A 27,586-nucleotide genomic window follows, 5' to 3' on the forward strand; every position below is an offset into this window, starting at 1 on the left:
ATTTCTATCTTTTCCCAAGTAAACTGGCAAGAGGAAAGTAAACAATGCAATCCTATTTGACAAGGCAAAATTGGCCGTGCAGATGCTTGAGAGAACAAAAATATCGGGTGTGCAAGGTTATCTCTCGGGATATAAGAAATAAAATCAAATCCATGACTAGCTATTCCTCAACCAATTCACACAAGGACAAGAGCAAACATTATTAGTAATTGTTGTTTTTTTTTATTTGATCTTTTCATCTTTTTTTTTTTCAGATAGATCACAATGAACACAGCCTTTAGACAATAGCAGTTGAAATAATCCATACAAATGAATGTCCCTGGTCTTTTTCACCAGTTGCCCATTGCAGCGTGGAGCCCTATGCTATCGGTGTGGGCTTGAGGGGGTGAGGGGACGACACTGACAAACATTGGGTGCTTGTTTTAACTAACCAAAATGGCATGTTGTCTCAATGCGTATGTATATGTATGCGTGCGTGTGTGTGTGTGTGTGTGTGAAGCAGTGGCTGTCTTGAGTCGGTGTGCACCTGCATCAGTGTGAATCAGAGACCAGAGGCGGTCCGCCACATTCATCAAGGCCCTGTCCTAATCACTTGGTAAAACCAACAGTCTCAAGTGGGCAAAAATAACCCACTCTAGATTTGAGTAATGCACTGCCAACAGTGTATGATGCCAACACTGTTTAATTAGACAATAATGAGAGGCCTTACATTATGCTCAATCTCCAACTATGTGTTGACTTCAGCAGCAGCAGCCTCTGCGCTATTACACCGCAAATAGCCTGAGAGGGAGGGGAGGGGGGGGAGGGGGGGCATGGCTTTAAAGAACACCTTCCATCCACCGGACCCAGCTCATCTCCTGCCCACAGTTTGTGAGTGTGCAGACAGTGGCTGGGCCAGTGGAAGACCATTAGAGGGGACAGCACTTAAAATGTGCCTGAACTGCGACAGTGACTGTTGGCGGCAGCCAGATTCTGAGTGAAAAACAGAATCCTGGGGTGACCTCTACACTTTGTTTTAATTAATGGCTGAATGAAAGAGAGACCACAGCAATAGAGCTTTAATGTCAGTTGGAATTGAATCTATTGCACACATGTAAGAGAAATTAGATAAGAAGAGAGGAATTGTTTTGTCGAACAATGAGGGGCATGAAAGCGAATCAAGCACATGCAAACACACGCACGGTGTAGAGAATGCTTGATCCAGCATGAAGACTGAGCACAATGAGATAAAAAGAAAATAAACCATGAAGACAAGTGTGAAAGTGTCACATTTGTCTGGGTAGTGTTTCGCCCTCTCTTTCAGCCTTTACTTCACCTTTAAGAGGCAATGTATTTAAATAAAAGGCAGTGTGTTGCTGAAGTGCCCGGGTGTTTTGCGCGTGTATCTGTGTGCGTGCTTGCGTGCACATGTATCAGCATTTATTTTTTGTCAGGATCACAGTTGCGGCGCACACTTTGAACGGCACATTTTAACTGTTTGTACTTTTTGTGTGATGTGAATGTCAGGCTTGCTTGATTTATCCAGATATTTGAGAGAGATAACAAAAAAAAAAACAAAAAAAATCTCATTTAAAAATAACCATAAATATTTCTCTCCTCCGTCAAATCCTCCAAGCTCTCTCTAAAAACAGCCTCTGCCATCTCCCAGGAAAAGAGCAAGGGTAAACTGAAACCAAATTCTTTACAGACGAAAGAGCAGAGAAAAGGCAACAGTTACTTTGCTCCTCAGAGGCGAGAAAGCAAACAGCTGAAGAGCAAGAAAAGTAAGCAAATGAAGTGATATAAAAAAAGATGGCAGGTAGGTAAGAGATACCACACAATGACAGAATGACAGGAGAACGTCTAAGCATGTGCCTCAATTAAGAAAACGCAAGAACAGAAATGCCCAAACACTCAGATGCGACATGTCTGCAGAATAGAATATGTTGTGTCAGCTGTCAAGATTCCAACTCAGCTCAGATCCACTTTATACAGTAAATACACAAGGAGCCATAAATGAATGTAAGTCACTGTTCCCTCTCATGGCTGCATCTTACATAGATTTGGTGATTGTGGTCACATTTTCCAAAACACACCTAGTCTAACAGCCTACTGTTCTGCGTATCTCACCGTCAGAGAGTATTAGAAAAAGCACCTCCCGTTATTATTTCAGAGAGTGGCCGAAATGTGCCAAAATTTTCAAAAATAAATGTCTATCATTTTCTTTTTTTCTTTTTTTTTTTAAGAAAGCCTGAATGTGAAGACACTTGGTTATACAAACCGTCTACCTAAACAGCTAACACATCAAATCCAAAGTAACTTCAGATAGAATTTCAGATGTCAAGTTTTCCCGCAAAGTATGAGAATACTAACACGTATCGAGAAGGAGTACATACATAAACAACACAGACTGCTGAGAAAGAACCTCTTTTGGTCCTTTATAGAAAATGCACATTCTGGTGGACCAGGGCTTTATAAGCAGTCACAAGCTCCACAGATACAACAAGCTCTCCGCAGAGACAGTAAGGCAGTTTTATGATCACCAAGGAAACCACTCTACGTTCCATATGGCAGGTTTCTTTTTTGGAAAGAAAGTAAAAACATAATGAACACAAAATACGCATACTAGTTATTGTTAAAGAAAATAGCTGCCCTGTAAAAATCTGCTCAGTAAAAATATTCAAACTGTTATCGTGTGGTTGTTGCTTTTTGTCGTTGGTTTGAATTGTATTCTAGATCAGCTGGCTCATTAAGCTTTCAACAGTTATTATATGTGATCCAGCTGGATCTCAGGGTAAAAAGAGGCGACATCTCAAAAGCACTGAAGCCAGCCTGCAAAGATGCAGAATAGAGAGGAAAAAAAGACCAAGAAAAACCCAAACTAAAGCAAACTCACAGAGTTCGACAGCTACTAAGGCAACTTTTGCCAAATACAATATAAGCCCATGTATATTGCAACACAACTATATATTAATTTAATAAAATACACAATATAGCTTTTGTACACATAACAATTTGGCTCAAATGCACAGAAATTGCAGTAAAATCAATAAAAATATGTCAATTTTTTGATGTAAACACATCTAAATTGGATACATTTACACATATAATGATATTATGTATAGTGATAATGTGAAGGGACATTTTCTTGTTTATTTATATTTTTGGATATTTGTCTTCGAAACAATGGCAGTGTCCTATTGAGTTAATACCCTGCTCTTCACCTTAACTCCAGGACACTTTTTGCTGAGATTCCTCATTTCTTCTTTTTTTCTTATAAAATGTATAAATATTTTGTTAATATTTGGACACTATACATGGATTCATACATATAGTCATCTATATAATCATATAGATATCATCTTTTCACAGTTGAGGAAAAATGTCCCTTTTTATACAACTTGTGATTGCCTTAAGGCGTAGTCACACACATGATAAATCACTGTACACAAGGGACTGAAAGCTGATGATGTACATGTAAGACAATTACACAGATGGCCAGTTGTGTATAAGCATTAGTGTGTATGTGTGTGTTTGCGTGTGTGTGGGGGCATCAGTGCATGTGAGCGTGTCAGCATGTGTATGCGTAAAAGTGTAGTGCACGTGTTTAAAATTGGTGCGTGCAGCTACACCGGTCAGCAACATGAACATTTAAATAGAGGTGTGAGAGAGACACAACTTACACATGTGGCTACATATGACAGGTGAAACATGGTTACACTGTTCAATAATTCTCCTTCAGCGGAGCATTTAAGCCCCTCCAACCCCCAAGTCCGGAATCAACCCCTGTGAACATACCCCTGATTAACCAATCTCTTCATGTTCAGATACAGGATCCATCACACGTCAAACACCTATATTAAAGTCAGAAAAGATAAGGTTGTTTTGTGTATTTTGGTCTTTCACTGTCCCAAATAGATTAGAATTTGTTTCTGTTTCCGCATCGATTGTCATGTCTGACCATAAATAGTCCTTTTTCATTCAGTTTCTATGGCCATCACACGTAACAGAAATCCATCTACACACACTTAAGATATGTAGGATTTCACGAGAGACCATGAACAACACACTTATGAGCTGGTGGGCACTTAGATAATAGCTTGCGAGGTGCTAGAGGCATAAGCCTCTGCAATTTGTTTAAGAATCCAAAACAAAAGGAGTTTATAAATTCTGCAGAATTCAGATGTTTGTTACACAGTTCTTTTTTGTTGGTAGGGATCTTAGCACCGAAACTGGTGCCAAATGACATAATAAATGTTCCCATCATCCGTCCAATGTCGGTACTTTTCAACAACAAATACAGTGAAAAGAGCTCCTATCATGAGAGCCATTCAACTTTGTTTTGTTTTGGTGACAGTTTTGGTATGAGAGTTTTTGGAATAGCATCCTATTCCGCTCTCTACCTCCCTACTTCTTTTTGTTGCAGTCCTTTGTGTCACTTCCTGAGTGTGCCAGTGGCCTCACTTCCTCTGCAGTCCTGCAATAGTTTGTCGATGTCTCTCACCACCTGGTCAGCATCCATTCCGTCACGGCTCGCATCGGGCTCCACCTGCTCCAGGACACACTCCATTTCACCTGTTGCCTCTTGGCTGATCCTGGAGCGAGCCTCGGCGAGCACCTTGGCCACTGGGTCTGAGGGAGGCAAGGGTGGGTAGACCCCCTGGTCTCTGCTTTGTTTGGTTGGGGACAGGTACTGACCATCGGGAGGCCCGTAGTGGCCAGAGCAGGTGGCAGGAGGAGGTTTGCCTTCGGCTCCATCGGCTGGACTTTTGATTGAGGAGCACGGAGATGTGGTGGAGCAGCCCTTGGTGGGACTGCTAGAGGCTGAGGGTACCTCTTGGAGCAGTGGGCTGAGGGCACGTTTCGCCTTCAAGTAGGGCTTCACGTTGGCGACCAGAATGGTGTGGTCACGCCTCTCTTTACCAAATGTACAGAATGTCTTCTTGCCATTGGGGTTGACAGTCTCGTAGGTCTCTGTCTCGGGCACAGTCTCCATCCCCGCTGGCACAAACATATTGTTGCGGTAGTCAATGCCCTCTGCCTGGTTTCCTCCAGCAGGGAACTGGGGCATCCAGCAGCGGTCAGAATGGCCGAGTACTCGGCACTCCTCTGTACAATTCACACAATCCTCATCTGCAGACAGAAAGAAAGGGAGGGGACAGATGGAGAAGAAAGTGATATGTATGTCAGTAGTGTGCATAGAACAGAGTAAAAGCACACAGTGAGAGGATAACAGAATCATAGTACTATTATGAAAATGAACTGTACAAAGAGTTGGGGCCAAAAGTTAGGGAAGTAGAGCCAACTGAAATGATGTAAAAAAACGTAAGAGCCAGCTTAGGATGTCCCATTCCAAGCACATAAAAATACATGTGCATGCATGCACGCACGCACACACACACACACACACACACACACACACACACATACACATACACACCTTTCCAAGGGACTGGGGGACACCTGCTAGCATTTTCCAAAGCTCTGATCAAGGGGATGGCAGAGCATACAGAAGGGATGGAGAGGGAGCGAGAGAAAAACAACAACAGTTGAGGTTTGGCAAAGGCATAGTGCCGTTATCATAAATTCATGTCAGTGGGCTTTGAAGCCCTCCCTAGACAGAGAGGCTGTGCCAAATGGCTTGTGCTTCTTCCCTGTGTGTTTGTGCCTGTTTATTTGCGGGCTCCTTGTTGTTGTGTGTGCACGCATGTGTGTATAAGTGTGAGTGTGTGTGTTCCCCTCTTTCATCTCTATTCAGAAGGATGCACACTCTGGCTGATTATGGGAGTGCTCATGCCTGTGTCAAATGGATCCAGAACTTGGTTTAAAAAAATAATAATAAAATAAAAAAGAGGAGCACATTTTTTTTCTCTCCTCTTGGGCGTGAAGTGAAAAACGAAAAAAAAAAAAAAAAAAAAAAAAAAAAAAAAAAACAGCATCTGTTGTCCCACAAATGGAATTTTTCCATTGGCCGCGTGGGATGAAACCAAGAGTAGACAAACACAATCCTAACAGTAAAGACAACACAAAAGAACTTGATAGTTCCCCACAATTGACAGTGCAATACACGGTAAATGGTCATTAACAACAAACTCTGAAGAATGGACTTAAAAACACTGATTGCGTATCATGAGTCACTTTTTTACTTGTTAAAAAGGACTGAAACAGACAATTTGCGCAGGCTGCATGACACATCTCAATATGCTGCCTTCACAATCCTCCATCAATCAAAGAAGTGTAAACTTCCCAAAGTACAGGTTAGACAAACCCAAGAATGAAATAGCACCAGAATCTAACACTGCTCCCTGATAAAATCCAAAGGTCACTTGCACAGGCTTCTAAACAAATGCAGCAGCTAAGGCTAATTTGCATATTGGTGATATGCGATGGATGCATCTCTGCCAAACGCTGCAGATGAACATCACACTTCTTATTTCCTATAGTACATTTGCTAAAATACAAGACAACAAACAGCAACAGAACTGGGGCAGCTTTCTTTGTTAAGAGGAATTAGGCAAGTCTATTCATAGGAGCTTAATTTCTGCATTATTGATGTTTGAATAGCCCAGTGAAAGTGTCAGTTGCACAAGTGGCATATGGCAATATTTGAATTGAGCAGTCAAATCCATACTTTTATAATTAACAGAAAACAGATTGTTACTTTCCACCTCCCCTTCTGAATGTTAATGGTTTAAACCTTTATTCCTCATGATGAATCTTCATTCTCCGTATATTGAGCATGGGATGAAAAACACATTTTTAAATCAGTGTAATTTATCTTGCTCCGACAAGCCCCCTGTGGTCTGAATTCTCAAATCAAAGTCAGAAGGTGGTAATTTTGAGAAACATGTTAACACAGGGTTTGAAAATATTCTCTTGTTTCAAAGGCAACATTTACAGGAGTTAGAATGAGGCTGCTAAGAGCTGTACTTTCCACTATCATTCTCAACCAAATGTGAGAAGACAACAACATTACTGTTAGGAGCTGTAAAGCCACCCCATCATTTCCATTATGTGATGCGTGGACCTTTACAGCACGGCCAGAGTGCTGCTTTAAAGACCGCAAACTTGGGACTAATACAATCTTTCGTTGATGCGAATGAGCGGGCAGAGTGGATGTGCTTGAGTGCACTTGGCTAGGCTGTCTCTGCCGTGCTGCAGGTCAGCAGCCGAGACTCCTGAGAGAGTGTCCTCCTAAGCTGCAGAGATGAGCTTAAAATGTTTGAAGAAGCCAAACAGCGCTGGCAAACTTGAGTCTGGCATTTTTCCGCGTCAAGGCAGTCACCCGGAGGGGGAAAATAAGGCGAGCTGGGAAGCGGGAGCCGGTCCGGTTTTCAGATGGTCTACATTTAAATGGTGTGGGTAGCGAGCGAATGCATCCGACACGAAACAACTAATCAACATGTCAAAGCACTAAGATCGATGATCTGGTCGAGAGCTTGTACATAAATAATACAAACCTGAATACACTTTCCAACCAGAACACGCTATTACTGTAATCCATCACCAAGCCACAAAATATAAAACTCTACATGTAACCAAGCTTAACAGCTAGACAACCACGGCCTCTCATACAGCCAGCCTTAGCATGCGCTCCAGACACACACAATTAACTTGGCCCCCGACAATGTCTTCATGCTCTCAGAGGTGATTGTCCATTCACCGCATGCATATTAAAGCATAAATAATCCATGCAGACATATTTCCCTCTATTTAGTTGGAGGAAACCTATGATAGATTATTCATGTCTCAGCTGCACGTTCAACCTTGAGGCATTCTCTTAATATCTATGGCTAACAATATGACATATGAGAGCAAGGGTGACATTCATATCTCTCTCTCTCTCTCTCTCTCTGTCTCCCTCTCCAGCATGGCTCCACCAGCTCTCTGGGATGGGCAACAGAAACCTCCACCAAGGACACATTTGCCTGTGATGATTTGGCTACCAGCGGCCATGCTCAGTCGCTTCCTCTCCAGTCTCTCTCCTCTGCGGTGTGTATGGTCCAAGATAAATTACACTGATGGATACACTAACAACCAACTATTAACCATTCGTCACATTTTGATTCATCTCTCAGTCAATGACTTGATATGGTGCAATGATGAAACACACTTTATTCATTATTTGTGAATATATAGTAAATCAATAAGGAAATGAATCACATTACCAAATTACCATGCTAACTATATGCTGTCAAATCACTTTTATGTTTTTTTGTTTTTTATATATGACGTAAGTAAATGCCTCAATATACCATGGGATTTTTTTTTCTTTCATTTTTGCAACATCATTGCTTTTATGTTGCAGTATGTTGTAAGTACTTGTAGGAAAATCAAAACCTCGAGATAGCTTGTACCTTAAGATATCAATCTGTGTTTACAACAGGGACACAGCATTTTTTATCTTCGAGTGTTCACCTTTCTATCAAGTTTGCAATCTCAGGCACTGATATTGTATAGCTAAAGAAAAATTCCTCCTTAAATCTAATCTTACATACGCGCCTTGAAAAGGACAGTACGTCTTATAACCACGATGGCACTGAACCAAATGGGACCAAATAGAAAAGGCAGGGAATGAAACAATGATATGCAGCAAGAGCTTTAGATTATTGAGCAGGACCGAAACATCGTAGACATCAGAGTGAAAAGAGGAGGACAGGCTCAGCTTCAGTCACAAGTCTCGCTGAACCTGTAGTCTGACTCAGCGGATGTAGGCCGTGGGTATGAACCTGCCCGTTACCCTTTTCAAAATCCCCTTCACTATGGGAAACAATAACCTCTGAGTTAGCGACCCTACATGAAGATTCTGACCATGCGATCACACAGTTGACACCCTGTATGTCTTTAACTGTTTTTTGTGGTGTCGTTTGCGGAGAAATGGCCATTTTACTGACAGTGCCCGACTTCCTACGAGCAAATGTTCTACCAAAACAAGCCCCCATCGCCCCTGCCCCCCCACCCCCCCCACCGAAACTATTGTGCAGCGGAACTGTCGCTGCATTTTTTTTTGTTTACCCAATAGCAGAATGATAATGGGTGCATCCAGACCATTCTCCAGCACTCACACAGCGCTGTGGATGTAGATCTGGTTACAGACACAGTTAATGTTTGTATCTCTGCAAACCCGTCTGATTGAAATGAAATGTTGATTACACATCTATTTCCACCAAAGGTTTAATTAACTCCACACACTCTTTTGTACTTGTGGATGCTTTTTTAACAGTGAGCATCCAGAGCTATCTTATACCTCTGGCAGGGTTAATTGCCTTGCTTTAGGGCAGAATAGCATGACTGGGTAACAATGAGCTAGATGGGACAGCTATGTAGCTGCCAGTTATCTTTACTGCTAAGAGCACTTGAAACAGATATAAAGCAAATCAAAGCTGCTCTAAGAAATCTTTTGAGCAATAGCAAAAGGACACTCAGTGTCAAAGCACATTTGCCATCTCAGAAAGAATTCAGCAACACTGCAAAGGGGAAGAGAAGTTGTAAGTGATCCTGGTGCACTATGTTGGTCATCAACATCGTACACTGCCGTGCCCCCTAACAGCACCCGGGGTGAGTCAGGTCAGTGAAAGTGAAAAGATACATCGGGGTCCAAAAACACACTTTTCCCATTTACTTGAACGGGATGGTGGTCTCAGACTTTTGGATCCCACTGTAGATGAATGAAGGATTTGTAAATTACTTTCTAAGCCAATGAGGTAAGCTTATCTAAATTGTAAAAACCAGTCCCTACATGTATCTCTTTAAAGTGACTGGGACATTTTTAGAGGCAATTCTTGCAGAATAAATTATGGATATTTTGAATGAATAATTTCAATGATGAATTCTATTTAAAAACAGAGTAGAACATCGGAAACATGGTGTGTAATGACTGTCTGATGATTTAAAAACAGAGTGAGACAAGGACAAAACATCAGAGAACAATATCGTGTACTTCGTGTCGTGCACTGAAAGTGCATATGTACACGTATGTTTCTGTATGCATGTATATACAAGTTCGTTTATACCTGTAACCTAATACTTTTAACCAATAAACATAGACCAAATGGAAAAAGAACAACTTTAATAGTGACAAATCGTGACACAAGGACACAATAACATGAGGACAATGAACTATTTTCTACTGTTTTTAATCATTTTAAGAATAATGTTTTTCTTTTGTTCTCTGAGCTTTCTGTTAGTTGCATGCTCCAGTCTTGGGGATGTAGAGCACCGAGCCATTGTTGTGTAGACTAAACTATTATTTGTATCTCATTTCTCAACCTACGCTTTTCTAATACTCCTCGAGGAGCAACATGCAAGTGCAGACGCAGGAGAAAATACACAGCAAAGCATCGAGGGTGGTGGTACATACCTATACGTACATACACCACCACCCACCGCAGACAATATCCAGCATCACACCTTTGCTTGATATGATTCACAACCCAGTGTCCACTGTAAAATGTCAAGATGGAATGAGGTTGATATTAAAAAACTCCAATAACCCAAAGAGGTCAGAAAAAAATGTTCAAGGAAAAAAAAACGTAATACAGTTAAACCCAGTGGACAACTAAATTGTGTGTTCTACTGTCATTTAGCAACTAACGATATACAGCTGCATTTTATCGCCATCTCATATCATGAGTTATCAGTATCATGAAAACCTCCCGCAGCCATCTCAGCATCACAGCAACACTGGGAGCGCTTCTTCTCCTGAGCCATAAAATGCCTCTCATCTCTTTCCAAATTATACAAAAATGCCCCTCTGTTTTCCTTCCAGAAAAGGTCCTTTACTAAATGAACACTTAATTAATGGGGGCCACAGGCCACGTAAAATCACACATAGGTGGGCAAGAAGGCGCATGGCTCTCCCTCAACACAGGCTAATAGAAAGTAAATGGCCACCTTTCCTAGGATCCTGAGTTGTTTTTGCTCCTCTGCTCAATTTAATATTTCAAACTTTCAGGGTGGAAGGTCTCAGTATGGTGCGTGAAGGATGTGCACCGAAACCTAGGAGTGTAAAAAGTGTGCCTGTGTATCAGTGTGTGTCATAAAGCATGGTGTGATTTCCCTAAACACCCTTTTCTCCCTCCAGACGCCTGCCCCCCTGGCCCTACATGCCCATCCCTCCTCGCTTTATTACCCAGCCCTGTGATTAATGTCCCTCTGTCACACACTGTGGTTCCCGAGGAGGGAGGGAGGGAGGGAGGGAGGAAGAGAGAGTAGTACATACACATGTTACAGCTAGCAAAGCAACAGTCCAAAAATAAAATTCAAGAAAGTAAAAAGCTACAGACACATAACAATTTAGCATCCATCACAGTGCTGGTGAATCATTTTACCATCGTGCACACCTGGGTAGTCATTAGGCAGCTCTATGAGCTACTAAAGTAGCCTATGAGATTGGAGAATGATTTTGGATAATGTGTGTGTGTGTGTTTGTGTGTTGAGGCTGTGTTGTGGTGAATATCTCCCCAACCCACCCAAGGTGGACAGGAGGAATGGCAGCTGACAAATTGTGCAGAGCATCTGTGACAGACCATGACTGCACCTGTTCACCTGAGGGAGCTCACAGTGTGTGTTTATATGCGCATGTGTGTGTGTGTTACTGTGTTTTTAATCTCCTCGCCTACTGTTATCTCACCCAGCTGATCCATGCACAGCCCACCCCCCCCCGGTCCCCACCTCCCCGACATTCACACCCAATCAGGGTGACTAAATATTTGAATTGCACAGATGAGAGAGTCTCCACTGTGACTGAGCCTAATGTTTAGTAAATATCTTATGACTTCTCAGGTCGCCAGTCTGCCAAACAACTACAGTTCAAGATAGAATTTCAAAAACTTTGGGTCTGAGGGAATAGACTGTGCTTTGGAAATTCCTCTTTCTGTTTTCTAAGAAATCAGCTTGCAAGGTAAACTGGGTGACTAATTTGTTTTGGGGCTACATACAAAAAAAAAGAAAGAAAAAAAAAAAAGAATATGGTATTCATTGTTGAGGCAGATCAGGTTGGACCGAGGTCCACAGAGATCAGAATGTTATATTTCACCAATCGCTTCAGATATAGATCCAGTTAGTTTATATTCCTTTCTCCTTACGCAGCATTGTTATGGTGAAAATGAGAACATTACTCAAGTGCAGTACTGCACCCGATACTGTTATGACTCTAAAACAAGAGTGGTGCTGGAAAGGCAGGTTGTTGTCGACAGTTGGCCTGTCTGTTTTGCCAACATTATTTCAAGCACCTGCAATGCAATAGTATTTCCATGAAACTGCTGTTTTGGTTTAGTCATCACAGTTTGCTGTGGGACCTGCATTTTATGCTGGCCCACTGCTTTGTTTGAAGCCTATTTTACAGCAGTAAAATAGCGCCCATGAAGGGATTTAAAAGGGTAAATCAGAGGAAATGGCAGTTTTAAATACATGTATGTTTATTCCAAGCAAAACTCTCATGACTTAAGAATATTTGACATCCTTGTCATCAACACCCACAGACACTATAATATATCTAAATAATTTAATTGTATCAATATTATAAAGACATAATTATTATTCTGATAATACTCAAAGTTCTATTGTTAGTGTGGTTGTGTGTTGAGGGAGTAGATCTGCATTGTTTTGTGCAGTTGGTGGCTTAGCACAAGGAGAAGGATACTTCTCCCTCCAGTGTTAATAGCTTTTATCACAGTAGGAGGCAAAAGAACACCGATGCATAGCAGGAAATGCTTGGCAGCAGCGGCGGGGCTGCCTGGTGGCTGGAGATGCCGACACTGAATCAAGGACGTATATCTCAGGATCAAACACGTCCTCTCTTCAGGCATTCCCTCACAAACTGCAGGCCCCTCTGTCAGCTAATGCCTGCCTAAGTTGTTCAAAGAACACCCCGAGGAGAGAGTATTTATGCATAGGAGAGAGAGGGATAAAAAAACCCAAGAGGAGGAGGAAGAAGAGGAGCATAAGCTCATATTCAAACAAACACACAAAGCCTAATCAATGATGAGCAAGCAGGGGCTGTGCGCTTTGCTGTGGGTGGCCGGAAAGGTCTGTGGGCTGTAGAGATGAGGGGGATGTGGACGGCCAGGTTGATGTTATCAAACAGCACTTTGCCTTTAACACAAAGCGCCAATGAGGGCCCTAAAATGCACAGTGTGGTCCTTCTAAATACAAATTTGTTTGCAAGCGACCTACCCGGTTATATAAAGGCTGCTCCATATGAGTACAAGTTTGTGTGTGAGCGTGTGTGTGTTTGCCTGTTCGCATCTGAATAGAGCAGAATGGAATGTGCACTTAGACTCTGCCAGTGTCAGTGTGTCTGCAACTTGAGGGCGTATTGATTGTTTTTTAATGAATCTCATTTAAAGATACTCCATTAAAATATGGATAGCTTTTCCTTGGCTTCTGTGTGTTTTCACTGCCTGCTGTAGACTCGTCATTCACAGCTGAGACGTGTGCTATAATCTGAATCATCAATGGTTTCTGTGAGCTTCAACTGTAAGCCAAGGTCTCGAAGGCCTTGAGACAACTGCCTGATAAAAAAAAGAGAGGGGGAAAAGATCCCACAGTTTTTCTCTGTTATCTGTTGACGATCAGACCTCAGACTAGAAAAAAAAACAAAAAAACAAAAAAACAACAACCTCAACAAACAGGTTCAACAGTGATCAACGGCCATGGGAACCTTTCCAAGGCCAAAAAGCGCTGAGAATAGGCAAACTGATGTTTATCTGTAACTACATCTGTGATGTGTGACAACATTGTTCAGAAAATTCCCACTGCTGTGTCTGAGCAAACTTTTCAACCAGGTTTTTACATGTTCTTTATTGAGATGCTTTTTTGCGAGAGGAAGAAGAACAGGGAAGAAGAAAACATCCAGAAACCAGTTGTATATTCTTTTTTTTTTTTTTTGGGAGGGGTGGGTTTGGGTGAGGTGGGGGGTTGTGGTTGGGGGTGTAGGGAAATGTATAGCAATTCGCTGTTCACAGCAGTCAGAGGGACTCAATAAATATTGCAAGGTCAGCCAAGGAATATCCTTGCTTCAGCCTATCAAAAGACCTGAGCCTCTTTCCCAACCTGTGACTCAAGGCCTTGTATAATTCACATTTCCTCTAGCTATAAGCTCACTCTTCTCAACTCTCTCTTTCTCTCACTCTTTAAGTGTTCTAATGGTGGAGCAATTGCAGCAGAGCAGCCACAGGCAAGCGATTAGATATAGATGTCTGAGAGGAACAGCCCTTACATCATTCCTGCTATCAGCAAGCTATTTATACCTATCAAACAATTAACATGTAAAAGCTATAACCGGGAAGAGAATAATATAAATAGTTTAGAGTGAGATACTATAATCTATGGGTATATATGGCAAATCCGTGAAGGTATGTGCATTATTTCCCTATACACTCATGCTATATCTACAGTTTATGCTGTATTTTGCTATAAAGATATAAAATCTGAACTAAACCTGCCCTGCAGTCCAGATTTATTGCTACAGATGATCACTCAAAATATTACCATAAAACTTTATTATCATTATAATATAAAAATATTTCTTTACTATTCATATTCACAAATACAGCAGAAAACTGTAAGAAATCCATATCGATATACTATCTATAATACATCAACTTGTTTTTGTGCCCTTTCCAATTGAAAGTATGCATGCTGCTGTAAATAAAAAAATAAAGGTAGGAAGATTACTTTAAAAAAAAGAAAGAAAAAGAAGCTCAATATCTCAATATTGTGTGAAAGCCTCTATCAGCAATTTTCTCAGCTTGTCTCCACATGATATGTAAATAAAGTTATTTTGCCATAAATAAAACATGATCAGTTTACTGCATACACTGATGAATACATGGACTCTAGAGATTACAGCTGAAGCTGACCAGTAGAAAAATGAAAATATGCATATTTACCCGATTATAAAGAGGCGCACATGGACAAACATATACAAATCCATACGTAGAAAACAAAGCATGTACATGTAACAATAGGATCCTATGCATTACTGATGCAAACACTGCCCTGTGTCCAAATATTGAACATAAAATAACAAGAACAGCTAACAAAACAAGTCTGCTGCACAGCCTACTTTTACTCTGGGATTAAGTGGTGTTGTCTGAGGCAGACATGTTAGCCACAAGGAACAAAAAGAGGCAGAAAGCCACAGGTCAATAGTATCTTGCTACCTTTACCTGGAGAGAGACATGGAGGGCGGCACAAAGGGTGGCAAGGAGACAAGGAGGGGACTTATTAGAAGATGAGGCGAGAAGCGTGGTGAATCAGTGGCTAATCCTCCGTTTCCTCTAAGCCTGTGTAATTAGGACATGGGGGATTGCACCGTGACAGGGGATGCTTCTGGACCGCCTTGCTTTTTTTTTTCCTTCTCTTTTGTTTATTTCTCCCCTCTTTAGCTTGGGTTTATGGCAGTTTGTCATCTAAATATAGCGTGCTTGCGTGTGTCTTGTCTTTACTGTGTGTGCATCGCAGCATGTTCACTCATAAGCAACATAAACAGACACAGCATGTCTGCACCATGTTTTATTCTGCTCACTACTACTTACTGTTTGCAGATGTGAGCGAGAGTGTACTCATCTTTGGCTGCTTTGGACGCTGCGTGACACCCTTAGATTGTATTTGGGCATATTTGTAGGAATCAAATGGGCTGTTTCAGTCAAACAACGCTTCCTTCACCGCACGTGCGCATGCACACACACACACACACACACACACACACACTAAATAAACAAACACTAAGTTCGAAGAGTGCCTCTAACTGAAGAGAGCACAGTGCGGACCAGACATCCGACCAGAGACAAGAAAGACTGATCAGCATCCTCCTGCCTGTTAATAGCCTTAATCTAGTTCCTTCCCCCCAGTAGTCGGCAAGGAAACTTGCCATGGCCCATTTAGAAAGATAGTGAGCGCGAGAAATAAAGTGAGAAAGAGAGAGAGGGAGAGAGAGAGAGAGAATGAGATGAGACAGAGAGAGGACGAGAGGAGAGAGAGAGAGAGAGAGAGAGGGAGAGAGAGAGAGAAAGAGAAAAGGAAGGGGGCAGGGAATTAGAAAAAAATTAAGCCGAGAGAATCTATGAGTCACCAGCTCATTACAGAAATCCTGTTTCTATCCAAGGAGAAAACAGGTTTAAAACACCCTATTAAAGAGAGAATGAAGGGAAACCTTTTGTTGCTAATTCACAGAGGGTCGTCTTTTGAAGTGCTTCATTCCACCATATTTTTACATTTTAACCATGCTCCATTAATGATGCTATTTCCAACACTCTAGATTTGTGGGATCTCTTCTTAAACTGATTGGATTTAGTGCCTAAAATGAGGCGCTGTGGTCCGCTCCTGATAACTGGTCTAGCGACAACAAGGATAAACATGAAGCATTGTGAAGGGTTCATTCAGTGGTCCATACAATAACAAGACATCATACAATCCTGTCACATTTTCTGAATTAAATCACTTTCTCTTATGGTCCCTCTCTCTCTGTCTCTCTCTCTCTCTCTCTGCCTCTCTGTTTGTCGCTCTCTTTTGAACAAAGGGATTTGAACAACTCAGGGTGTCATGGCTTTGTGCAAGTAATCATTCCCATGTGTACTGCTTTAGCAGGATTAGGGAAAGTGCTTCTGATTCTCTGTCTCAACAGAACCATCACTGTAATACAACAACACATACACTGCACACTATTACTGCTGCTAGTGTTGTCCTTCCTGTTGCATCGAGGGGTCCGTGGTATCAATTGACCTGATCATTTTTTGTGTTGAATGAAGCTGAGCTCTGTGTCAAAATTCATTAAGGTGACCGAATTCATCTAAATCACGCAAAAAATGCACAAAGGGAAACTTGAGTCAGCCTTATGCTTATCTGACAGCTTGCCGCCTCAAGCAATACCTTCCTCTTAGTGGCTGAAACAGATCAAACTCAATAAAGACAGGGTAGGTGGGTGTCGAGAGGCTTGACATTCAAGCCTAATGCAATATAGACAAGTGGCCAAAGCCTGGAAGAATGAATTGGTCATGGCTGGGTTATGAAAAATGTTTGCAGACATCAAAAAGAAAAAGTGACAGAAAATATCAGGAATGCGTTTTTTATATAATAAATCAAAACTAAATTATTTAGAAGTCAATGCATAATGCAGAAAAACAAAAACATTCATTTAAAATTCTTAAGAAAAACCACTGATGTGTACTGTTTTCATTTGGATTCAGCTCTGCAGAATGCGCTACCACCACCAGAGCCTCGTGGAGTAAAAACTCTAACCACACACGAGTCTGCTGCTGTGTAACTGATACAAACTAATCATAGGTCCCACAGAAGAGGCTGCAGGTAATTCCCAGGGAATCAGTGTGAGAGATCTGTTGTGTACTTCTCCCACATTAATTCAGCTATAAACACACTGTGAGCTTAAGCACATTTACCTGATATGACACCAGTCAGATGTTTTCAAACAGCCGCATCTGACAGACCCAGCCTGGTTACTAATGTGTACAGATATTTTCATTTTTTTTTTCTTCTTTGACTCACTAGAGCACATAGAGACAGGCATTTTAGCTGTGTATACTATCATTAATGTGTTCTTTTGAGTTCAGTAGATCACATGGAAATATGCACGACTTACACAGAACTTGGCGAATAAAGTTTTTGCCTACATTTATAATGTCCACCATCATCAATACTGAAAATATAAATAGTAAAGTTCAAATGACTTGTACTTGTTCTTTGCACTGTACTTGACACAGATACTGTTTGAAGTATCACACCATCAAATGAAATATCATCATTACCCACTGTAATAAAAGAGTGTTGCCCTCAGCCTGACTGCTTGCTAAACACTGTGATAAATCTCCTTGAAAGAGGGAGAGAAATGTGAAGACACACCACCTGTAAATCTACCTGCCATGCCCCATAGCTGCACAGCACTCTAAATTCATCCTCTAGCACATGTACTCATGAGCAATAAGAAAACTGTACACTTTAGCATGTCGGCATTTGATCAATTGTGCCAATGAACAGCAGTGTACCTCCCCTAAGGATATTGGCAGGTGTTGAACAGAGGCTAAGTGGAAAGGTGGAGGGAGGAAGGTTGAGTCGATGGTGTTGGCTTTCTCAGCCCCAGGGCCTAACACATTTAGAGAGCTAACTGACACACTTTGGATGTATTAGCCACAGTGAGCTCTGCCAACCTCTCCTCTATTTCTTCTGTACCTCCTCCTCCTCCTCCTCCTCCTCCTCCTATCGCCGTCTGTCTGTCACTACATTCTCCTCTCAGTGCAAGACTCAGGGACCATGCCTTGTGTTTCAGCACCATTGCTTTAGCATTGATGTTCCTCTGTGCCCCAGCCAAATTGTGTTTGCAGTCTAGACACTGGTTGCTTGCGTCTCTGTATGGATAAACATAAGCGCACGCTAACACTCTCACTCGTCTGTTTATAAGTATGATTAGATTAAAAGAAACTGACGGAAATGCAATAAAGGTCTATTAGTCTACCCATCAGGGGGGATAATCATTTCAAATAGAAATGTGTTTTCCATCTCACCATCTAATTTATACTTTCTTTGCCTCTCCATCTCTTTCACTCCTGAGACCCATGGGTTATGAGCACGAGACTTTAAAATAGGCTGGGTTCAAGTCCAGGCCACTGCAATAAAAACATAAATAAATAGAAATATATATAGCGATAAATACCTCTCAGATTTGGCTCTTGGGAAAGAAAACCCAAAGACTAGAGGACCCTGGCTCTCTCTGACAAATGTATGCATTGAATTTGAAGGTGAGAAAAACAACTCTCCTCCATCCATGCTGCCCCATTCGATGTGGTGGTTTAAGATTAGGGTCAAAGATTAGAAGGCTTACACAAGATAAGAATGGGATTAAAAGAGCTCAGAGATGTAAAATTACAGATCAGAGAACTGGTGGAAATACACCTGAATTGTAAACAAACTCATAACACATCAGCCACCTGTCCTGCTGGACAATCCTGGCATCATGGGGGGAGAAAACAAAACAATGCATTCCTGATGATAGAAAGGGATGTGGATATTATGGAAGCAGCATCCAATATTCCAGAGAGGAATTCAGCACACATCAAAGGCTGCCTCTGCAGTAAGTCTGTTAGATTTGGGATTAATGGACTCCAGAGGGGCCTGGACACACACACGCAGGCACACAAGCTCACAAACACTTAGACACACACACACACACACACACACAAAATCCACTACCACAATTCCGCCTGATAAGATTCACAACCCAGGCTAGCAAAGCACTGCAGTGCAGAGTATATCTATTCTAGTAACTCTCCACAGTAGACTCTCTACTGCAGTATGATACAGTGTTACAACATGTTGTACGTCAGTGAAGTCAGTTAGTGGAATTTCTTCATATTCCAGGATATATTGGACAAAAAATGCTTCAACTGTCCAGGTAGTTGAAAATGCTGGATTTCCATGAACGCAGTGCAGGCTCTTTCCAGTCATGTCTACTAGATTGTTTGGACAAGTTCTTTATTTTGCTTGTCAAATTACTAAGCACATGCCCAGACACACACACACACGGGCCCATGCATGCATGCATGCATGCACACACAACTGTAAGTTGCCTCCAAGCTCCAACGAGTTCATGCAAATTACAAAAATGCCAATTCGGGAAGTAAGGCTCAGCTGTCCTGTGATGCATTTTGAGGAAAACACGACAAAACGGGAGAAACTCACAATGAATCTATTTTGTTTAATCTCGACAGACAGAAAGACAGCCTAATCCCAACCCTGGCTGTCTTTCCACCTCAATGCCCAGACTCTCCCCCATTCTGCCACCCCTCCCCTGCATCCCCTGCCCTCTGGGCTAAAACCACAGGTGCAGGCAAATGCAAACCACTGGGTGGAAAATGCTCGTTGACAGCATTCTGGTGGGTTTGCGATTGGTCAGTGAACAATGAGGGAGTTTCCTGAACCACTTGTCGTGCTGATGGAACAGCTGGACACCAACACCAGACACGGATCAGGGTGGGAAGAGACCATGCGGAACAACGGGAAACTTAAAACTAAAATGAGATTCAACAGAGCTTAAGCTCACTGTCATTTCACAAACTGTTTGTGAGTCGCAAGGAAAAGGAAAACACACAAAGATCACAAACAGGCCAAGTCACAGCTATTTGCAAGAAATTACTCTTTTACAATTTAAATGCTTTGATTAGATTTCACACTGCAAATGTATCTTCTTGTAAACAAGGTGTTCTCTATGAAATGAGCATCTATATTCAGTGGGATTTGTCTAATTTTATAGCCACTTGAAAATTGTTGTATATTAATTCATATTTGAGTAGAAGTGGTCATAATTTAGCAGCTCCAAGCTGAAAAAAGGAAGATGGTGGCAATCACCTGTTGTTCGATATGTCTTGAATTCTGATGTGGTTGCCTAGATACAGCAACAGCAAGAGTGTATTTTCCGTCAGTCTATGTGTGCTAATTCGCTGGTTCGCTCTGCTATTGTCTGCCTCTTCTCTTTTGAGCACCAACACGCAGGCACACAAGTACACGCAAGCACAAACCCACAACCAGCCACGAGCGCACCCGAACCGGCTCTCATCCACATGATCATCCTGAGCAGCATTATCACAATCTAGGGAACTAGATTATCCCCAGGCTCAAAACTTCATCCTCTTTGATCCCCACTTGGGAGGGGATGAGAGGCAACACAGGGGACCATCACCCAGATTTCCCACTTGTTAATCAAGGCAGATTTTGATCACCTTCAGGGACAGATGGACTACTGTTTTCAAAACATCACCACAGAACGGGCTTTATGCTATCCAGGATACTTCCTTCAGCAACAACCCCCACAATGTCTCTAAGATCCCACAATAATCACAGCAACGCGTATTTTCTAAAACTATATATCAGATACAGCTGCAGACGTTTCAGTTAATATGTGCAGCAAATGTGTAGCGCCTCAGAAATGTGTATATGCCCAGGTGCTAACTAGCGGGAGTACCATGTACAGGCTGATCGACTGAGAGGTGGACTCTTTCAAACCCTGTTACAGAGAAACATACACATCTGCAAACACATTCAACCGTCTGCTTCACCGTGGTCTGAATTTCAATGATGTGTGTGTGTGTGTAAACCAGAACAGGAGGCGCAAACACCCATCAGGACTGTATGAACACCCATCGCATTTAGCTGTTTACACTGCGAGCCTCCTAAATCTCCATAATAGATCTTTGTTGTGGTTTGAGGTGGGATGGTGAGGTCAGCTGTTAATTGGCTGCTGGTAATTACAGATGCATCTTAAGCTTGCTGACATTGTCTGTGGGACTTTGGAGACCCGCTTTGCAACTAATGCACCGCAGAGATTACTGCGATGCACAGAGAAATTACACAACTCTCATTCATGCATACTTGAAGCGGCGGTTAATACTCCTCATCTCAAGTCTAACATGCTCCTCAGCCTGTCATAGAACCGCAGCAGGAATCACATGTTAGGTATATTATGTCTTTATTTGTTTTGAGCAGGGCACATCATTTCCTACACATTTAACATCAGATCACCCCGTTTCCGCCGTAGCCGTCTTCATTTGAATGTTCAAGCTCTTCATTCCTTCAACTCCTCCATCCGTTGCCAGTAGCCATGAGGGTGTTTTTCCCCTCTGTGGGGCTGCTACCCAGAGCGCAGGGACAGTAGCAGCCACCCAATTAAAGCTGTGTTGGCCTCGCAATTCCTCAAGGTATTGCCATGTGACAGTTTAATTAACCAAGCCCCTTATCTTAATTTAGCAGGATCAAAAAGTAACAAACTGAGGTTATCAGAGAAAAACACTCCCAGTCACCATCCTCGCATACTTGCCGAGACACACATACTCCCTCTCAATCTCCGTCAGCACAGGGAAGCTATAATACAGTGCCACAAGTGTAACAGACATATTTGATGACATTCATACAGCTGTGTATTGCCATCTGCACAGATACCACAAAGCGCTATTTATAGTGAAAAATGCTTTCACATATATTTATTACAGCTGTGGAGGTCAGATTAATGACAGTCTTTTTATGCCCTCACAGCGCCTGTGAGTGCGTCTCACGGTACGAGTGTGTGTGTGTGTGTGCGTGTGTGTGTGTGTGTGCACATGTGACTGGTTCCAGGCATGTCTTTCTTTTAAATTTGAACTGGTGGCTCAGTGACTGCAGGGAGCCAGGCACAATGCTACTTAAGCCAATCTCCCATGGAGCTTGCCTGCTGTCCCACCCCTCTTCATTCATCCATTCATCCATCCATCCATCCATCCATCCACATATGAGCTCTTTCTTCTCATCATCTTATCACTTCTCAACTGGTTGCTGTGTTTCCTTCTTTCTTCATTACAACCCAGTTTCTTTCAACCCACATATTCGAGTTTATATTTATTTCATACATTTAAGCCCTAATGATATATACCGTTTCATACGTCCTATTTTTCTTCTTCCCTGACATTTCAGATCATCCCATCCACTGTCATCACATAAACCACATCCCCTCTCTTTGTTTTAGTGTTTCTTCTTCTTCAAATACTCCATTATCTATAGCACTGCAGGCAGTGGATGAAAGGACATTACTAGTTATGGTTGAACAGAGAAGAAGTCCTGATGCCTTGGACAGGCCAGGCCCATTTATCTCTCTGGTTCCTGATGCAGTGTAACATGGGGAAATAATGCCCCAGGGCACCACAAATATTCATTCACATCAGCCGAGGAAACAGCCTGGACAAAAGGGGGCCCTTCACTTATATCTAACTGATTCAATGGAAGTTGTTCTGAATTCACTGTCTAGGGAAATTGTTACAATGCATTTCATTTGCACATAATCAAAGCTGAACAATTTTCCCAGTTTTTAGCGGCCTGCACAAGATTGATCAAACAATCTGTCCCTTGGTGTTTTTGTAATTAATAATGTAGCCGCATTCGATATAATATAACTGACCACAATATATGTCAAGCCACAGCGTTGTGTGATTGAAATCTCAGAAATATATGAACTAGTAAGCTGATTGTGGCACAAAATCGGTTCAGAAACATTGGTATAACTGCGTGCAGATGCTACGTGTAATGTTTCTTTAATTTTACGACATGGGCTTTTGGAAGATTCATTTCTTGTGGTCTGAAAGAGATCCACAATAGGCATGGGGTTTGATTAACCTTCTATCAAACCTGAATCCCCTTTTGAATCTGAATGCTTTCAAATCCCTTATCGAATGATTTTTGGCAGTTTGGTGGGAAATTAAAATATCTTACTTAAAAAAAAAAAAAACATATGCACTGCTTTTATTCCACTCAGTAGCATACCTAATCCATAGAGGTTCTACTGAGCTGAGGAGGTGTAGGGCATTCATTAACCTTGCCTGCATTTTTTTTTCTTTCTTACTGCTGCAAGGGAAAATGACTTTGCTCCTCAGTGGGGGTGCCGTGCTACTGCTGCAGAAACTCAAGGAAAAACCACACGGTGAAAATAATATTAATTATACTTTATCGTTTTTTTTTTTTTTTTTGCATGTACAATACACTTAACATTACCTGAAGGCAAAATGGTTGTGCTACTACAGGTCATAGAATCAGGTGCAACACCAGTGGTGGCTGAGGTGGAGCATGCTGCTTTTTCTTTTTCCACTGGGTTTAGCCCTTTCAGTTTCGTGGACAGAGAGTGGCGCCACACTCTTGTTCTGAAGTTATCAAAAATAGCACCTTTTTTTTTTTCTTTAACATTATGGGTGGTTGATGCATATGGGGAGTAATACTGCATTTTTGCAGTTGTTTCGCTGACTTTGGTGAAGTGGATCTCATTTTGAAACATTTAAGCTAAGAGGGTCCGCCACGTTCACTCAGGCAGTCTTGTTAACAATGGTAGCGGTCCCTGGAACCCATTGTCCGTCACCAGTTTTTTTTTTTTTTTTTTTTTGAAGATGCCTGGAGCACCAGAAACAAGAAGCAAAAGAGAAAAAATCATAAAACTGTAAATGAAATATTTGATAAAAGAGACGTGATAAAGTCCCCAAGTCCCCACAATATCAGTCTCAGTCACATCTCTAAACTCAAGAGACAAAAACTACTAATAGCAGCCCTGCATTGACTGGTACAATACCAACAGAAATCTACAACAACTGCAGAGCTACTAACTGTTCATTAATTTATTTTTTTCTACCATTAATCAACTAGTCTTTGGCTATAAAAGACAGAAAATCATGACAAATATCAATAAACCAACTAACTTATTCTTATTGATGTAACTGCATAATGAGCAAAGCAAGCAGCTCTTTGCACTTTGAGTCAGTTTGTTTGCAGCGTGTAAGCAGCAACTCTTTCACTTGATAAATTGTTTAAACAATCATCAAATTTCAAACCACTTTTCAAGGCACGTAAAACAGTGCTTACAGAGATGAGAATGATCAGGTATACGACGGAAAAATGATAGGGAGGAAGTAAAAGAGGCTAGCAAAGCATATGTAAAAGAGTGTGGTTAATGTGTAGAATTACATCCGAAGCACGCACACACATACACATACACAAATGCCCGGCTGTCCGTGGACAGAGGACAGATGGCTGCAGAGTGGCTCTGGTCCAGGAAGTGACGATGTTCTGTATCATTATAATCTGCGCCGTTGTATCCTCCCTACTGCTGTGCTGGACAACATGTTTCACCCACTGAGAGCAGATACTGGAACAGCTCTTCTGCTGCTCTGTCACACATACTCTTAGAGAGGCGCTGTGACGACAAACTTACTTGTATTGTGAATGCTCCTTTGTTTAACCCTTTTAAAACTTGGAGAGAAAATCCAAGTTTTCAAATCCCGCAACTCAGAACTTCACAATTATTTTCTTAATGCACCAAAGAAATGTACAAAAGGACAAATGTGTGCAAATGTGTGGAAGGCAGCAGCATGTTCTAAAACACATCCACTCAGCCTTTTACAAATCAGTCTCGGATTGCTCGCAGGAGCTATTACTGTCAATCTCCAACACACACAGACACAAGCACAGGGCTGAAAAGCTCTGATTCACCATCCAGCTTGTTTGTTGTTTTCAGTAAAAGCTCACTTGGTACCACCCATGAGATGAAAAAAAAACTGCAGCAAAGTCTCCACTCTCTGAATTCAGCAGCAGATCTTCTATCTTAAAATAAATCAGCATCAAAAGATACGATAACAACCTAATTGTGTGTACTGTAATCACAAATTTAACTAAGCTGTTCAATGAGAGGCTAATGCCTGGAGAAAAAAAAAAAAAAAAAAAAAACGTAGGCTGCCATGCCATGGGGCTCAGCCACAAAATGTTAATTAATTTCATTTATAGCACAGACGCCACATCTACAAGGTTGTTGTTCATGTGATTACAAAGAGAACAACTGAGAGCAGAAACAATCGTCTGCTGTGGTGATGGAGCTGATAAATGCACTGGATTTTCTCTCTGGTGCTTTGGGGGAATATATCTCACGTGTGTTTACAGCAAGCGAGTCTGTGTGCATGTATAAAGTATAAACATGAAATATGCAAACTAATCAAACCGCCCGGCTTCAGCTTCTGACTTCTATTACACACAAATGAGGCATTAAAACAAACAAACTCCAATTCATCTGCAGGTTGGGCTTCTGGCAAGAACAATGACAAAGGCATCTGCAGCTAGACTTTCAGTTCAGCATTAAAAAAAAATTAAAATTAAAACTGTGTTTGATACCATGCATGTAAAATCTGTTGTCCAGAGAGCTGAGTACGGGCATTGTGGAACAAACTAAGAGGAACAAAAAAAATAATAACTGAGGTTTCACTGGACATGACAGCAGATGAAACTTTAACAATACAGTTGAAGAGTGATTAACTTTAAATCTCCATGACTCTGGACTAATCCTCATACTCAATGCAACTATATATTTTTAATGGGCCTTGAATAACATTCCCACAGCATTTAATAGCTTTGTGTGTTTTTCAGTGTCTAATATGAGTGAGCACACACTTGGATTAATACCCTGTAATGTTCTCATTATGGAGTGGTGTGAGGAGAGCGAGCTGGGCAGCTGTAAGCACTCAGGGGCAGCAGGCCTTACTGGAAGGTGCAGGAGAAAGAGTACTCTCAATGGCATCAAAAGTTGCTTTTTTTTTTTATCCAGTAATGAGAAGTCCAATCATGTAATGATGAGAGGTTGTAATGGCGCTCTGAGTGAAATAAGACGTATTTTTACTCATTGCTTCCATAAACATGCCATAATTATTCACTGCTGCTACCAGGGTGAGGGGATAATGTCAGAGATTTATAGCCCAAGTGGTAAGAGTTAGAGATATTCATCAATCCCCTCCAACGCTGTGGTGCCACAGTGCTTGAGATAGGCTTCACTGGCTGAATGAGGATCAGGGGGTGAGCCGCCATGCAGGCGGGCTGGGGCTTAGGAGGTGGAAATCACACCCCACAGCTAGCCCGGCCTACCATCACACACACACACACACACACACACACCCCCACACACACTCGGCACAAGAAGAAGGACACAAGAATGGACATTACCCTTCATGAACCACAATCATAACAATGGAATTTAATAAAACTTGGTGTATTAAAGAAAATAGACTAATCCCTTTAAATCTTCCATAATGAGAGAGAAGAAATCCTAAGACTGTGATATTTCCCCTCCCTTCACCCCACAAGATTTTAGGCTTTCCACAGGATTCCACTAGCTTAGCCGCAAATCGCCTCACTGCTGTGCAATACTGCCATATCCTCAAAGAATGGGGTGAACACACGATCTGGCACATGTGTATGGGCACACAAACATACACACACATGCACTCCCACACAAATCTTATTTGACTTTGAGTGATGCATCCTGGAGAAGTCCAGATTGCTGATGGTTCTCATTTTCCCCACCAGGAAAGTAGCTGGTGATGTTGCCATGAATCAGACTATCAGCTCGGCCAGGGACAGGCCATGGAGAGCTGAGAAGATGAGGAGAAGGGGAAGATGAAAGGCTCACAGACAAATCCTCTCTGTCCAATGGCTCACACAAACAGCAAGAAGAAACATGAGCGTCCGGCTGCTGTTTTCAGATGTTGCCTGTTTTTCCAATCTTCCCCCCGAGGCCACGTGACAGACATCTGGATAAGTTCTTTAAAGTGGTCTGAGATTAGAACATGACAGTAACTTCATAAAGAGGAAAAAAAGAAAAAGAAAAAAGAAGATCCTAATGTTTTAATAAATGATTACTGATGAATAGAGCAAAGAGCAAAGAGGTGCTCTGCGACACATCGAGTCCTGCTCACGCTGATGCTGCGGCGAGAATTCTCTCTGGAATGACGCACATATACGTCTCCGCTGGAACAATCGCTGTAAACACACTCTGATGGCCTCAGTTAATCATGTTTAAACAGACAGATGTGATAGCATCACATGAAACTATGACTCCTCCATATGCTACCTGTTTAGAGTAATGTTTGTAAACTGACTAATTACAATGCTCATAAATGAAGCTTCTCTCTCCGAGCAGATGTTTGTCTATTAACCTGCAGAACAATTACTTTAGCATCGTGTGAAGAATCACACATTAGCAGGGCTCTCTCTGCACTGGAGGCTACACCCTGACGGAGGCTTTCAACAAGTTTATTGAACCAACTTG

The 27,586-nt window shown here is 41.8% G+C and overlaps 1 protein-coding gene across 2 annotated transcripts in view; it reads right to left on the reverse strand.

The window, feature by feature from the left end:
- Positions 1–887: 887 nt before the first annotated feature.
- Positions 888–27,586, reverse strand: part of pcdh17 (protocadherin 17) — a 57,100-nt gene continuing 30,401 nt past the window's right edge. For both annotated transcript variants that reach the window (XM_022767841.1, XM_022767840.1), the window contains exon 5: positions 888–5,112. In XM_022767841.1, the coding sequence (XP_022623562.1) occupies positions 4,415–5,112 (698 nt within the window). In that variant the 3' untranslated portion in view covers positions 888–4,414. The remainder of the gene's footprint in view (positions 5,113–27,586) is intronic.

The sequence above is a fragment of the Seriola dumerili genome, unplaced genomic scaffold (genome assembly GCF_002260705.1).
Source record: "Seriola dumerili isolate Sdu_G_001 unplaced genomic scaffold, Sdu_1.0 BDQW01001299.1, whole genome shotgun sequence".
Lineage (NCBI taxonomy): Eukaryota > Metazoa > Chordata > Actinopteri > Carangiformes > Carangidae > Seriola > Seriola dumerili.